At 29.9% G+C, this 14,502-nt stretch overlaps 2 protein-coding genes across 2 annotated transcripts in view; one reads left to right on the forward strand and one right to left on the reverse strand.

The window, feature by feature from the left end:
- Positions 1 to 151: 151 nt before the first annotated feature.
- On the forward strand, positions 152 to 2,215 carry LOC139489535 (uncharacterized). Its single transcript, XM_071276045.1, has 2 exons — positions 152 to 321; positions 1,902 to 2,215. The coding sequence occupies exons 1-2, from the start codon at positions 182 to 184 to the stop codon at positions 2,194 to 2,196; spliced, it is 435 nt and encodes a 144-aa protein (XP_071132146.1). The 5' UTR covers positions 152 to 181; the 3' UTR covers positions 2,197 to 2,215.
- A 6,240-nt stretch (positions 2,216 to 8,455) lies between these two features.
- The window catches only part of LOC139489536 (uncharacterized), a 30,543-nt gene continuing 24,496 nt past the window's right edge, over positions 8,456 to 14,502 (reverse strand). Inside the window, exons 15-16 of the mRNA XM_071276046.1 lie at positions 10,095 to 10,175; positions 8,456 to 9,141 (exon numbers count right to left, since the gene is read on the reverse strand). Coding sequence (XP_071132147.1) covers positions 8,837 to 9,141; positions 10,095 to 10,175 — 386 coding nt within the window. The 3' untranslated portion in view covers positions 8,456 to 8,836. The remainder of the gene's footprint in view (positions 9,142 to 10,094; positions 10,176 to 14,502) is intronic.

Genomic DNA, 14,502 nt, shown 5'->3' on the forward strand with positions numbered 1-14,502 from the left:
ATAACTAGAAAAAATAAATGTCACTTAAATAACTACACAACACAAATTTTAAAAGTTGCTAAATGTTTAAAATTTTATATTACTTTTTCGAAACAAAATCTTTATTGCACAACAAAAGACCACATATCTAAGGTAAACACACAGGATCTTTGTCTCTTCAGTGCTTTATCGAGCACCTGCAATGGAAACTACAGATGATAGCAAGGACACGAAAATGTCCTTGTCCAAAGAAGACATTGCTTTTAAATATTTGCCAATAGCAGGAGCTGTTAGCTATGAAATATTTTCTTTGAATATCATGAACCCTAGAGAATTCTCAAAGTGAGTTGAAAGATGGTTGTAAAAGATCAAGACATAGACTTTCGTTTTGACTTTTGTGTATGAAATGCTTGCCACTGGACTTTAAGAAGAGTAAAGGGTTGCTGCTTTCAATATCTTAGTAGCTACATACATGTAGGGCTACTGATAACTGAATATGTGGCTAGCCTAGCTGCTATCTAGATCTATTTAGCAGCTATGCTAGTGGGTCCGGCTAGCTACACGTTCATTACTGACATTAGTCAAAAATCTACATAGCTCTATGTAAATCTATGTAGCTGCTACAGTATTGAATGCCAATCAGGTAATACATTTTGAAAACTATCCCACTCAAATCCTCCAAAGAGCATTTTTTTAGGAAGGGCCAAGTGAGCTTTTCTCATCACTTTGCGTCCAGTGTCTTTGTCGTCCGTCGTCGTCGTTCGTTGTCGTTAACTTTTACAAAAATCTTCTCCTCTGAAACTACTGGGCCAAATTAAACCAAACTTGGCCACAATCATCATTGAAGTATTTTGTTTAAAAATGTGTGGCGTGACTTGGCCAACCAACCAAGATGGCCGCCATTGCTAAAAATAAAACATAGGGGTAAAATTTAGATTTTGACTTATAACTCTGAAACCAAAGCATTTAGAGCAAATCTGACAAGGTGTTGAATTGTTTATCAACTCTATATCTATCTGCCCTGAAATTTTTAGATGAATTTGACAACTGGTTGTTGTGTTGCAAACATAGCTTTTAATCCTTCTTCAAAACAAAATATTTTCATTATCAGATTTATGTTTTTTGGAGTAATATGTTTTGATTTGATTACCTAAAAATTATGTCACGAAAAGTGCTTTTGTTTTTTTAAAGTGATGTAAAAGTAGATGTGGGGTTGCCAATTTTACTAAAGAGGAAACAGGCTGACCACAAAAAAAGGAACTTAATTATTACTAACATATTATTGAGAACTGATCAGAGATGTATTATATATTGTTTAATCTAAATTTAGACTCAGAGGACCAACAATTTTTAAGGAGAATTAGTTTTGAACAACAATGAAAGAGATTATTAAGGTAGTAAATGGGTTGTATTTACAAAAAATCTTAAAAAGGTTGTATGAAATTTGTATGACACAACATGACATAATACAGTGGATTGCAATATCATGAGAGTCACAATGACATGATGTCTAAGTTCTCAGTTGGAAGAGGCTTCAATAACTCTGGAATTTTACCTAAAAATATTTATGTTTAAATTCATGGATTGATATCTAAAATACATGACATGAAGTACTTAAGGATATTAAGGTTGCTATTGACAGAAAAATGAATTATAAAGAATCTAAAACACTATTTTCAAAAGAACTGTCTTTGAAGCCTAATTCAAATCATGTTCAAATTTTTATTCAATTATGCAAGTTTTCAGGTAAGATTCATCAGCATGATCATGCTAAGAAGTATTTTTTAAAATAAGTGATATCCACTGTAATATGCATTGATAAATATTTCAATCCATCATATTTTACTGCATTAGTATACAGAGGAAAGTCAGATCCCTGTTTTGAAGTTATAATTCTAACTTGCACCATTTTATATTTTCAGTGTGGTTGGTGATAAAGATATTGCATTGGCCAATTCTATTTGGTTTAATGCTCACATAGGACTAGGACTGTACATGTACAACCAGAAACATCTCCAAGCATTATCAAATAGGGATAGAATAATGTATTCTGTATTTGGGACATGCATATTCAACTTTGGATCAGTATTATTATGGGCCACTGCCAAACATGTTGTACCAGATGTACCAGTATTTAGGACTTTATTAGGACTTGCCTCTGGAGCTGGACTGTTATATGTAGGCAAACGATACTTAGAACATCTCAATTCATTATGATGACTAGACCATGCTGGATTTGTTCTGGAGCTGGACTGTTATATGTAGGCAAACGATACTTAGAACATCTCAATTCATTATGATGACTAGACCATGCTGGATTTGTTTGATGATTATTTCCTTGTTGATTGTGGATTAGATAGATTTCTCAAATTTAATGATGGATATTTTTATAGACCGTCTTACATATCATTAACCAGTCAATCTTACTACAGCAGTTTTGTACTAACTATTGTTTGCTACCTAGTGTAGGTCATAAAAACACAAATTTTTAATATGATTTAATCATTTTTATGACTTATTACCATGATTACAACCATTGACAACTGTTAAACAATTGAATGCATCACTTTTCTATAGAATTATAATACATGTACATGTACCACAAAACTATATACTTTTTTCTGAAGGATAATTTCAAACTACTGAAATATGCCATGACATCTTTCTGTGATGGATTTGTTTTGTCATGTCTGTGATATTTTTCTAATAAATGTTTTTGGTTAATTCAATTACTAGTCATGCTCATGTTTATGACCATCAAATTCACTTAATTGAATTGCAGACTTATACATGTATAATTGTTTGATTTTTATAGACATTTATTCTAATAAACATTTGGAAGAAAGAAATTTGATAATTTAGTATACCTGTACCTTTTCTGTTTGCCTACTTAGTCATATTAATGTAGCCTTGTAAAAATTAAAAGATGGATATCATATGACTGCCAATGAGACAACTTTCCACCAGAGATGAAATGATATAAAGATTAGAAACTTTGGGTCACCATTTCCTTCACCAATGAGCAATACCAATTCTGAATTGCAAGCTATAAAAGGCCCCCACATGACAAATGCAAACAATTCAAATGTGAAACATGTTGAACCTCCCTCCTTTATTGTCTTTGATTGTTAAAAAATAAGCAGGTTTAATTTTAATCTGTTAATCCAGAATAGATCAGTAAAAGTATAAATGCTTGATGGTTAATGGATATATATGGAGTCATACATTGGAACCTGTGGATTATCAGAGAATTAGAGAATTACTCGTAAGACCTTGCTGGCTATTCTGTGTTTCCTCTTTAAACATGAAAATTGTGTAATACTCACAATAGAGAGATTCTAGTAAATGCTAAGGGTCTTGTCTCAAAAATCTTCAACTGCACCCTATAACTACAAGGAAAGGTGAATGATTATAGTAGGTTTACCATGCATTATTTCTGCAAACTTTGATTAGATTGGCTTTAATTTCAGAGGGAAGCAGCTGGTATTCAATCTGCTCTTATAATATCTGTGAAATAGACATGTTAAAGAAAACTGAACATATGAAAAATGAATCATGAAAAATGAATCATGAAAATTAGGTCAAGGTCAAATAAATCCTGTCAAAAGGCATATACATGCCACAGGCACTTACCATACCTTATGTGTTACTGATGTGTTATATTAAGGTATATAGGGGGAAAAGTCTGAGACAAGTGCCTGTGGTACATCACCGTACATGCATTTATTCCAAACTCCCAAGTAACCGAGAAAGAGATCTAGCAAAGCAAATAGAACTTTGATCAATGAACCATGAAAATGAGGTCAAGGTCAGATAAAACAATAAAGACAGACATACACATACAATCATTCATACAACAAATATAATTGACCAATAGCTTATAGTCTCTGAAATAGAGATCAACCACAAAATATTAACATTGAACAATTCACCCTGAAAAATTGGGTCAAAGTCAGATCAACAGTCAGACAGAAGTATACACTTTAAAATCATTGCATACATGTATGTCAAATACAGTTGATTTAATGCTTAATAGCATCTGAGAAATGACCAAACAACCATATTAACTTAACATTGACCTATGAACCATGAAAATGAGGTCAAGGTCTGATGAAACTTGCAAGACACACATGTACACCTAACAATCATTCAATACACCATACAGAATGCATACAACTTTAACCTTAATCACTGATCCATGAAGTTGTGGTCCATTTTTTAAAACCCTTAAAGTTGAGTAGCAACAGCTGATCGCTTGTCTTCTTATGGACTTAATCTAAAGCCATCTACTGACCCTATTTGGACACTAATACCTGAAATCAGGAAACATTCTTAAGAAAAATAAGTCATGATTAGACTTATAATAATCAAATATCTCATCTGAAAAATAATTGCACTGCTGCTTACAACACTTAACATTTTAAACCATATGAAAAATCAAAAGCCATTATTGATTGACCATTTTATTCAAACATAACCAAAGAAAGCTACAAATTAGAAAAAGTCATATCTTATCTTAAAGTGTATAAATATACATTTTGTTGGACCAGCCAACTGAAACATATTCCTCCGAAATTAAACTATGCTAAATGGATTTCATATTAAAGTTTAAACACATCTATCATACAGTCAACTGAAAATTAAGCATCAAAACTTATACCTTACTTATTCTTACTTATAATTCTTTTAAATGACCTGTATTAACAGCAATAGTTCTTTTTGGATTAAGATTTTTTTTAATTTGTAAGGGTGAAAATTCACACACAGAAATACTAAAATAATGAAAATTTTAACTTCATTTACAAAAAGGTAAAAAAAAATAATTTTACTTTACAGAAATTTTAAACATAAATCTGCTTTAACTAATATAATATTACTTTTTTCTTTTTTGATTTTCATTTTTCATAATATTTCACCTTTTGTCATGTAAAAGCTGCCATGAAGAACTTATACTATAGATAGATATTTTTTTTGTACGACTTGGTAAATATACATGAAATACAATATATTACAATTTTTAACACCTGCAGTCAACAAACATGCAAATATATACCAACCAGCCTTTATAGGCTTATGATGCACTGTCATTCATGTAAGATATTTCCATATTTACCAATATTCTAGTTAACAATCATGGCTTAGGAATAAAAAAAAAACTAGAAAAATTAAATTGGATCCCCCCCCCCCCCCCCCCCCCCCCAGTTTTTTAAGCCATGAATAATAACTGATAGTCATCATAGTTTAAAAGTCAAACTTGAACTGTATTTTAGTATTGATAGTGGTTTTGCTTAAGAGAAGAAAAAACAACTAAAGTTTAAACAACAACATCTTAAATCACCTACCACTTTTGTAGAAAACATACAAAAGCTAAGACATATGTTATTGATAGAGTTGTTACAAAATAAATATATATAACACTAAAACAATCATTTTTGATTCAATGCACAAAGCTACACAACATTTTGCATTAAAAGCAGTTCACAAATTCTCATTAAAGACTTTCAGATAAAATCATCTTAAACATAATTATCAGTATCACTATTATGCTTAAAAGTATAAATGAAAGATGATAAAAAATTAGTTTACACCTTAATATTAAAGTTTGAAGACTTTCAAATAAAATTATCTAAAACCTATATCATTATTATGCTTTAAAATTAACATTAATACAGTAAAAAAAATAAAAAAAAATACTTATTTTATTTATTTTCTATTTGTAAAGGTTTAAATTTCATAAAATATAAGAGAATTATCTCCCTTTAGTATTGGCATATTTGACAGTTACTGTCCACTAATAATAAGATATAATAGAATTAAAAAATACTTTTGTGAAGCAGTCAACAGTTCAAAAAAATGAAACAGGTTAACATGATATGTATGTTTCATCTCAAAAATTAATACTAAATCATGAAAGTGTGTTTCACTGAAGATAATAAAAGTTTTTTTCTATCTACAGTACACTTACTTGAAATTTCAAGATACAATATAACAATGTCTTTTTATCTTCGGTAAACAAACTTATTTTCATACCTTCCTTCTTATAATTAAGCTTTTTGAAGCAAACTTTGTTTAACTTTGTTAGTGTATTCTTTCAGAGAAGGTCAAAGTTTGATATATTGAAACAACATACAAGTCAGGAAAGTAGTTAATTTACAGTATCTTTTTGTAGAACAAATATTTTTACATATGGACTTAACATTCTACCTAAAACATAAGTTTAGATAACATTTTATGATAGACCCATAGTATTAAAGATAACTTTTTATGATAGACCCATAGTATTAAAGATAATATTTTATGATAGACCCATAGTATTAAAGATAAAATTTTATGATAGACCCATAGTATTAAGATAACATTTAAGTTTGAGTAATTCCTCTTTCCTAGAAGTTTATGAAAGTGGTTGGCATGAAGTATGTATTTACAGATATATTTTTGCTAAGAACTCAGGAAATTTCAATATGATGGAATGTGTTTAAAGTCAATATAATGAGAGATTATTTTTGATAACTATCAGATGGATGGTAAATGTAAAAACAAGAAGGTTTGAAAATGAGAGTTAAATTACTTCTCACTCTTGTCTTTTTCTTTGGTTCTGATATGTTGTTTGGTTGCTGTCTCACTGATATTATGGGTCCCCCATATTTGTTTTTCGTTGTACTTGAGAAAGTAGTTGCTCAATGTAATCATGTCATGGGACGAATTGGCATATCAAAAAATGCCTATAAATGTTCACTTGCTTTTTTGGTTTAAACTATGCAACTATGATTAAGGAAATATCTTTAACTATCTAGCTGAACTATATCTTATAATTCAAAACAGTTCTTAAACTGAATCTAAAATGATTTCTCTAATTTTTTAACACAATAATTATCACAGTTAGTTTCTTGCATAGAAGATCAATAAATTAGAAAGTAGCAAAATGCAAAACACTACACATTTACATATACAAAATGTACACATGATTCAAAATCAAAGCATAAATATTTTAAAATTAATACTGAGAACTTTATAATTACAAAGCTATAATTCAAAAGTATAGTACAAATTCTTCAGTATCACTGTTCCTCACGGTTTGACAAAATATGTCAATCATATAAAAATTGTTTCCCTTATTTACAAATGTGAATCATATAAAAATTGTTTCCCATGTATAAATCTTGGAATGCTATTTTTTATTTACATGATAAAATGCAATAACCTTTATAAATAATTGATAACATTTTATGAATATTGAATACCAGTATCCCATGAACGTAACTTGTATTCTTAATTTTAAAACTCAAATCAATAGATATAGGAAGATGTGGTGTGAGACTGTGAGTGCCAATGAGACAACTCTTCATCCAAATAACAATTTATAAAAGTAAACCAATAACCATTTAATAAAATAATTGTGGTCTAATAATTTATGATACATTGTATTGATATACTATTAACGTTTCCTCACATTTACTGCTTTCGAGTGATCTAAAATAAATCATTTTTATTTTATCAATGGATTCAATTATGAATTGTCAAATGTTTGCCTTTGTTTGTAAACTGGAAATCTTGTGGCTACTCATATCTAAAATATTCAAACTGTCTATCAAAACCTAAAAGTATAATTTAACATCTAATGGTTACTTAGGAGTACTTCTACTTTAATGGACCCCTTAAACAGGATGGTAAACTATAGAAGTACTAGTACTAATATTCTTGTAATGAACATATTCATTTTAGTAAATTTTATTATTTATTAACAAATCATGGATCAAAATCAAAGATTATTTAAAAGAAATCTTTCATCTAACTACCATAAGGATTTCATACATATAAGTAAAACGTTGATGGACATAAAAAGAGAATGTCTGGAAATTGTGTATGGCTAATTTGCAGGGACAAACTTGGGAATTAATGGAGGGTTATTTGAATGAGAAGGTAAAAATCTTCAAAAGAAAATTATCACAGCAGTTCTGTTTTAATATGATTGATGATGTACAATAAAAATATAAAAGAAATAACTTTTTAACAGTATATAATATACAAATCTACAAATAAACAACAGATCGTCACACTTCATTAACATTAAACAATGGTGTAAATAGAACTCAATGTTTTAAACAGAGAGAATTGGATTTCAGGATTTCAAGGATTATAAGTGTAGCTTATAATATATAAATATAAATATATATACATAAAAAATAATATAACAAGTTAAATTACTATACTACACAAAGAAAACAACAAAATTCCCACATAAAACAGAAATATTTAAAACAAAACATAAATAAATAAAATGTTTTTGTAAAACATGTTAAAACCAATCATATCCTCACTTGAATCATGATCAGATAAATAATCTTTTAGATTCAATAATTGTATTTGCATATATATTTTCATTTTCCCTATTATTTCTCTGTAATATCTGATTCTAAAATGAACCTTATACTACAAAAATTGCAGATAAATATTGTTTACCTGTCATGTATATTTGCAAATAATGTTATAATGAGGTTTCTATAATTAGGAATGACTTTACTTGAACACTTAAATGTGAAACTGAGATGAAGCAATATAACATGTTTCTTCCAGACATGTAATCCTAACAATACAACCAATCTTTTTCTTAATTAATTACCAAAATCTGAACTTTTTGCCAATAGATAACACTTCTATGTAAATACTCATACAGTACTATAATCATTACTTAACCAAAATCATAATTCATAAATCTGTCATCATGCTTTAAATATTTAAAAAAAATCAACATAGATGCCCCATTGCATAATTCATATTACATGAACAAAAACCAAAACCGAAAGCTGCTTGACAGAATTTAACGAAATTATTTTAGCTGATATGTATCTTTCCTCATTTAACACCTTCCATAACAACTATTGCCCTTTGACCCCATGTACTGAGTCCACTTTTGTTGACTGAGTGGTAAAATATCAATGTCAGCCATATCTTTATCCTGTGGACTAGGGGTAACAGTAGACTTAATTGTTGCAGGAACCCTGTGATCCATGTCTTTGATGATGCTACTCAAGGTGACCTTTTTAACATACGTCCAGTATACAGAACTTCTATAACTGTATCCACTATCCACTGTTTCTCCAGACATACCAACCAAAGATACAATGTCAAGTAAACCATCACCATCCACATCTCCTACGGCAGCTATATAATTAAATTAGTCATATATTAGCAAAATATCTTATTTAGATCCTGTCAAGTAAGAATTTTTATACTGCAACTAGTTGTGTTTATTTCCTAAATATAGTAACACAGCTATATTTTGTGCAATGTCAATTTCATCATGAAACACTTTTTCCACAGTCAGGGGTTTATTAAGGGATGAAAATCAGTTTGAAAATTGTGTTCCAATTTAAATAGCTATCAATGTATTAATTTAAGTTGCAGTGTAAAACAATATTAGGTCAATGTCATAAAAATATAAACTTTTTTGTAATCGGCAAAAAACTGGGGAACGGCTCGGTATAACTTCACCCTTCCCCAGTTTCTCAGCCTCATACCAAAAAGTTTAAATTTTTCTGACATTGATCTTATATCGTATATAAATACATATTTTTTAATCACAAGTAGAATAAATCAGTTTTTGACAGAAATGCATTGAACTCAAAAGTTGTCTATAACTTTTTTTATGATGTCAAACACCCTTTTCCATACATTAAAATAATTTCAAATGTCAATTTTATTGTATGAGGAAACCTAAGTATACCTTGGTAAGCTTTAAATATTCAATAATCAATACAACAAATTATCCAGAGACTAAAAGACTTAAGAACATCTGAGGTCAGTAAGATGGTATGATTTTGATAACTTGAGAAGAAACAAAATTTATAAAGGTGCCACTTGTGGAGTAGGAACTGTTTTCCATTTCGGTTAACATGAGTCACCTAGTTTTCTATAATAGGAAAACGAAGGACTGTTTTTGTAAACTTGTTTGTCTTTTTGTCATTTTCTTTTTTTGCCATCACTACAGGCGGCAATTTTTCTTCCACTTATGAGGTTTTTTTATGTCCTCTTGGTATCTTCTGCACCTATTACACAATACTTTTACATACCTGTAGTTCTATCTTCTGCACCTATTACACATTACTTTTACATACCTGTTGTTCTGTCATCTGGCATAATTACTATACACATGGTTGTATTAGCTGTATCTGTTTCATTAGCATGTCTTGGTACAGCTGTAAATAAAACACTTGGAATGAATTTTTAAACCAGCTTCTGAATTTCATTTAAGGAGTAACATTTCGCACATGGCCCCCTGCTGCCAGAAATAGCATACCTATGTCTTCATTTTTGACTCTGTCAAGGCGAGACAAAAATAAATTGAAACCATAGTAATGTAGTAAATAATACCAATACAGCTGACAACTACAAATGTTCATCAAAAGCAACTCATCAATGTCTAAGGAATACAGAACCATACAAAGAGAATAAACTTACACCAAGCAGCAACAAAATTATCTTGTAACTTTATATCCAATACAACAAGAAAGAATATAACTTTAACACGCTTATTAATATTTTAAAAAGTTCTATTAGATTTTAAATAGAAGTACGCAATATTTTGCTAAAAACAAATTAACTTCATCAAGCGTGTGCATCTCTCAAGGTGAAATCAGATGCATGACAAAAAAAATAATTTGTAGCTTCAACTACACAAAATTTGAGTAAAAGATTAACATACTGTGGCGTAGTGAATTACATCAAAGAGATGATGGTCAGTTGTTAATCCGTTTAATTTCTATAAATTAATTTGTATGATAAAAAAAAAAGAAAAAAAGAAAGTTGCATTTCACTCTTAATTTACGTTCAATTGTTTTTAAATTTCAAAAAAAGAATTTTAACGTAACTTTTTTTAACAATATTCAATATTTTGTATATCTCAAAGATTTCTTGAGATTGCCATAATGTGATAGCACAAACAAATAACAAAATATTACCATATGACAGTATTTGGTGTATTTACATTTTAATAAAAGAAATACAGGTTGTACTAGAATGGTGAAATTCTAATACTAGTAGCCAAGACGGGTTATATTAAAGGGAAAATTCGCGATTTTTTACTTATGGTTTAAATATGTTCATTATGACAAAATATATATATTCACAATGTTTTATCGCTATATGTTCAGTAATAAAGGAGAAATTCAACAATTAATGAAATTTTTTTAACTACTTCCTGTAGGTCGTGACGTTTTCTCCTGGTTTTTGCATGCCGGGATTTAAAATACAATCAGTAAAAGTCTTGGTTTTTAATGATATTTAAACGTAATCGTAAGCGCGCCGATGACTTATGGTTTATCTAATAAACATCCGATAATAAGAAGATAAGACGCACAGACGTGCAATTGTACACATTCATGAGATAAATTTTCTATGTTAAACGTATATATTCGAATTATTTTAGTAGACAACCAAAAAAGTTATAAATTTATTAATTAATGCATTTTTGGACTGATATATGAGGTGAACAAATTAAAGTACAATAATCTGTAAAGACAATATGTTGGTGTACTCTTATTGACCTTTTACTATCTCTGCTTTGACTAGATTTATACGATGTGTATATTCACGGTTCTGTGGCAAATTGAATACTCTTAGATGGCTTGTTGAAAGGTAAATTGTTATTTGCACTTCGGTATTTAACCACGCCTCTAGGGCACACCTTGCCAGGTGTGACTGTCTATTCGGATCAGTGGATTATAAAACAAGGGAGCATTCAATATACACATCTATAATACTAATTCAAGTTTCAAGTTTGTTACAAATAAAAATAGATCGCCGTGGAATTATTTAATTATATTTGCTGTATCATTTATTTCAATTCAAATAAATTAATTTACTAAGTAATAAAATTTAAACAATTTTCGGTCAAAACGGGAAACTTAATTCATGTGTCAGAATGAAATGATATACACCTCTTGTCCTTGATGTATGTCTTATTAAAAAGGGGGAATTAGAAATAGCTTTACCAAAGCATTTTGATTTTCTTTATTAGGCAAAAAATGTACGAGAACACTTACATTTAGACTTTTGAAAGCCATGTATTAATGTATATCTGAAACTATCTGAAGATAAGTAGATAAATCTACTGAAGCGGAGTATAATATGTACGAACAAAGAAAAATACTTTTGTTTTTAAATCTTTGCACATTCATGATTAATTATTGTTATCTATTACTCATTCAATTACTTAATTGGTACCTAAAATATGTCTACCGCTTGGCATTAAAACTCGGTGTAGTAGGAAGGGTTTTATTACATATACTAGATTATATTATTTGGATGAGGATTTGAGCTATCCTATAAAACACATTTATTAGTTAACTACATTCGAGCCCAAAGCCGATATTAAGTTAAATGATTCAATTAACTTTACTCACATATTACTTATATTTCTATCTTATGATTTTTGCGTGCTTGTTTTTATAGAACAGTTTATATATGGTCCAAAAATTTATCATAAAATCATAAATAAAAATATCTTGTTCGGAGAATGATAGTACTATAACAGTGGTTCCAGTCAGTCAAAAGAGTCAGATTTTGACGAGTATGGTCATATTGGGTACGCACTAGAGCCAGGGTATACCGAAGAAGAGCTCCATAAAATGGAAGCTGCAGAAAGTTCCCGAAATCAAGATATCCTTAGCAACCATCGCTAGTTTTTAAAACACAGATTGGTGTTCGTGTACTAACTGCATACTTATGCCGTTATTAACGGAATGTCTTTGTTGCCACTAATTTACTCTCTTTGATCGTAATATTGAATTGGGTGAATGCATAAGTAACAGCATCGATTTCATAACAGTTTGTCTGAACCCGGTTGTTCTTGAAACTAACTATATAAGTTTTTTTTTAAGTACAATCGTATTCATATTATACATGTAAAATGAATGAACAAATATTAAACCTATCTGTTTATTGTTTTCCGTCCATGTCTGCTCATCGCCAGAAATAAAGTTTGTCGCACGAAAAAATGGTGTTAATTCCAGAGTCAAAATTTAAAGAACTTATTTTCCATGTTTTCTGGTATTGTTCGAAAGAGAATTGACCTAACAGAAGAATTACTATCTTAGGCTGTCAGTAACACATGTAGAGCTAGTAGTGGGTCGTTGTTGGACATGCAAATCTTATAAAGTGTATCATCTGTTAAATTTGCAGGTCACTGAAAGGGGAAGTTCCATACGGAAGTAGGTTTTGAGATTGATTTTTTTTTATATCCAGTGACACATTTTACATGCGTATTCTTGAACGTTTGATACATCATTTACTCTCAAATTGCAAAAAACGAAAACTTCCACTTGTATTTATAGTATTTGTTGAAATAGTCCCCGTCTCACAACGTATAATACTCTATCTATTTGACCAACGATGTTCAAAAACAAAAGACAGCGAATTTTATGTCATCTTTCCCTATTTTTGAATGTAACTTATAAGGCAGTTCAACTGGCAAGAATACCGCCAGAGACATATATACATGTCTCTGATACCGCTAAAGCGAACAAGCAGTTTTTCTTTAAATTGCTATCATATAACGGCAAGAAAGAAAATAAATCCCGAAATTGATTTGAAACTTTAATACTCAATAGTTTTCCTAGAAAATACTCACACCCCTTTGGGATTATTAGTGTACGTCCAGTTGCATATATTTTACATGAATGTCGGAACAATTGTGATGATGACGAATTTCTTCCTTTATTCGAGAACAATCTAATTGATACATAAAACTGGGATTTTACTATGTTCATAACTTCGATGAACCAAAGCAAGATATATATCGACCTGTATTTAAATCAAACTGGTTCTCTTCTTCTTCTTCTTCTTCTTTTGGTATACAATATAGTCTGATACATGTATATATTTTAAATTGCACTATAGTTCCGTAACTTTCTATCCAGGCGTATAAGCCAACATCGACAAGTGCGTACATTTTTTAAATCAATGTTTTTGGTATGTACCAGTCTGTCCTTTACTATAATTGACAAATTACATTTTCCCAAATTAACCCTCGGAAAAAATATGTATATAGATTTTTATTTCTTCAAATCTTTTTTTTTTTTTTGTGGTATTTTTTATATTTTCATAAATAATATTCTTTACACCAGAAATGTTATTTATAAACAAGCGTACGAGTTAAATTATTGGCATCATATCACTTTCGGACACACAAGACAGAGATGTGTATAAATACACCTGATAGTTCAAAATGGAAAGTTATAAGTCTGCCGTGTACACTGATCAATACCTACAGAAGTGAAACGATGCATGAACTTGCAAGCCCGACAGGAAATCGCTTGAATACCTGGACGTGTCACCTGAGTCCTCACACCCCTCACAATACCTTTGGGAGTAATACCTTTAGCCATGCTGGTGATCAGATGAGGAAAGATCCGAATTTATTTGAATAAAGTTTATTACTTTAAAGAATTATGAACGAATTAGATTTTTGAAAACAATTTTCACGGAACACTTATTTATTATTTGAACTGTGACTCTTTAACTAAT

This window comes from Mytilus edulis, chromosome 9 (assembly GCF_963676685.1).
Source record: "Mytilus edulis chromosome 9, xbMytEdul2.2, whole genome shotgun sequence".
Classification (NCBI taxonomy): domain Eukaryota; kingdom Metazoa; phylum Mollusca; class Bivalvia; order Mytilida; family Mytilidae; genus Mytilus; species Mytilus edulis.

Coding starts and splice junctions, on each gene's coding strand:
- LOC139489535 (XM_071276045.1), top strand. CDS start 182: ATGGAAACTACAGATGATAGCAAGGACACGAAAATGTCCTTGTCCAAA. Junction 322..1,901: donor AACCCTAGAGAATTCTCAAA/GTGAGTTGAAAG, acceptor TTATATTTTCAG/TGTGGTTGGTGATAAAGATA.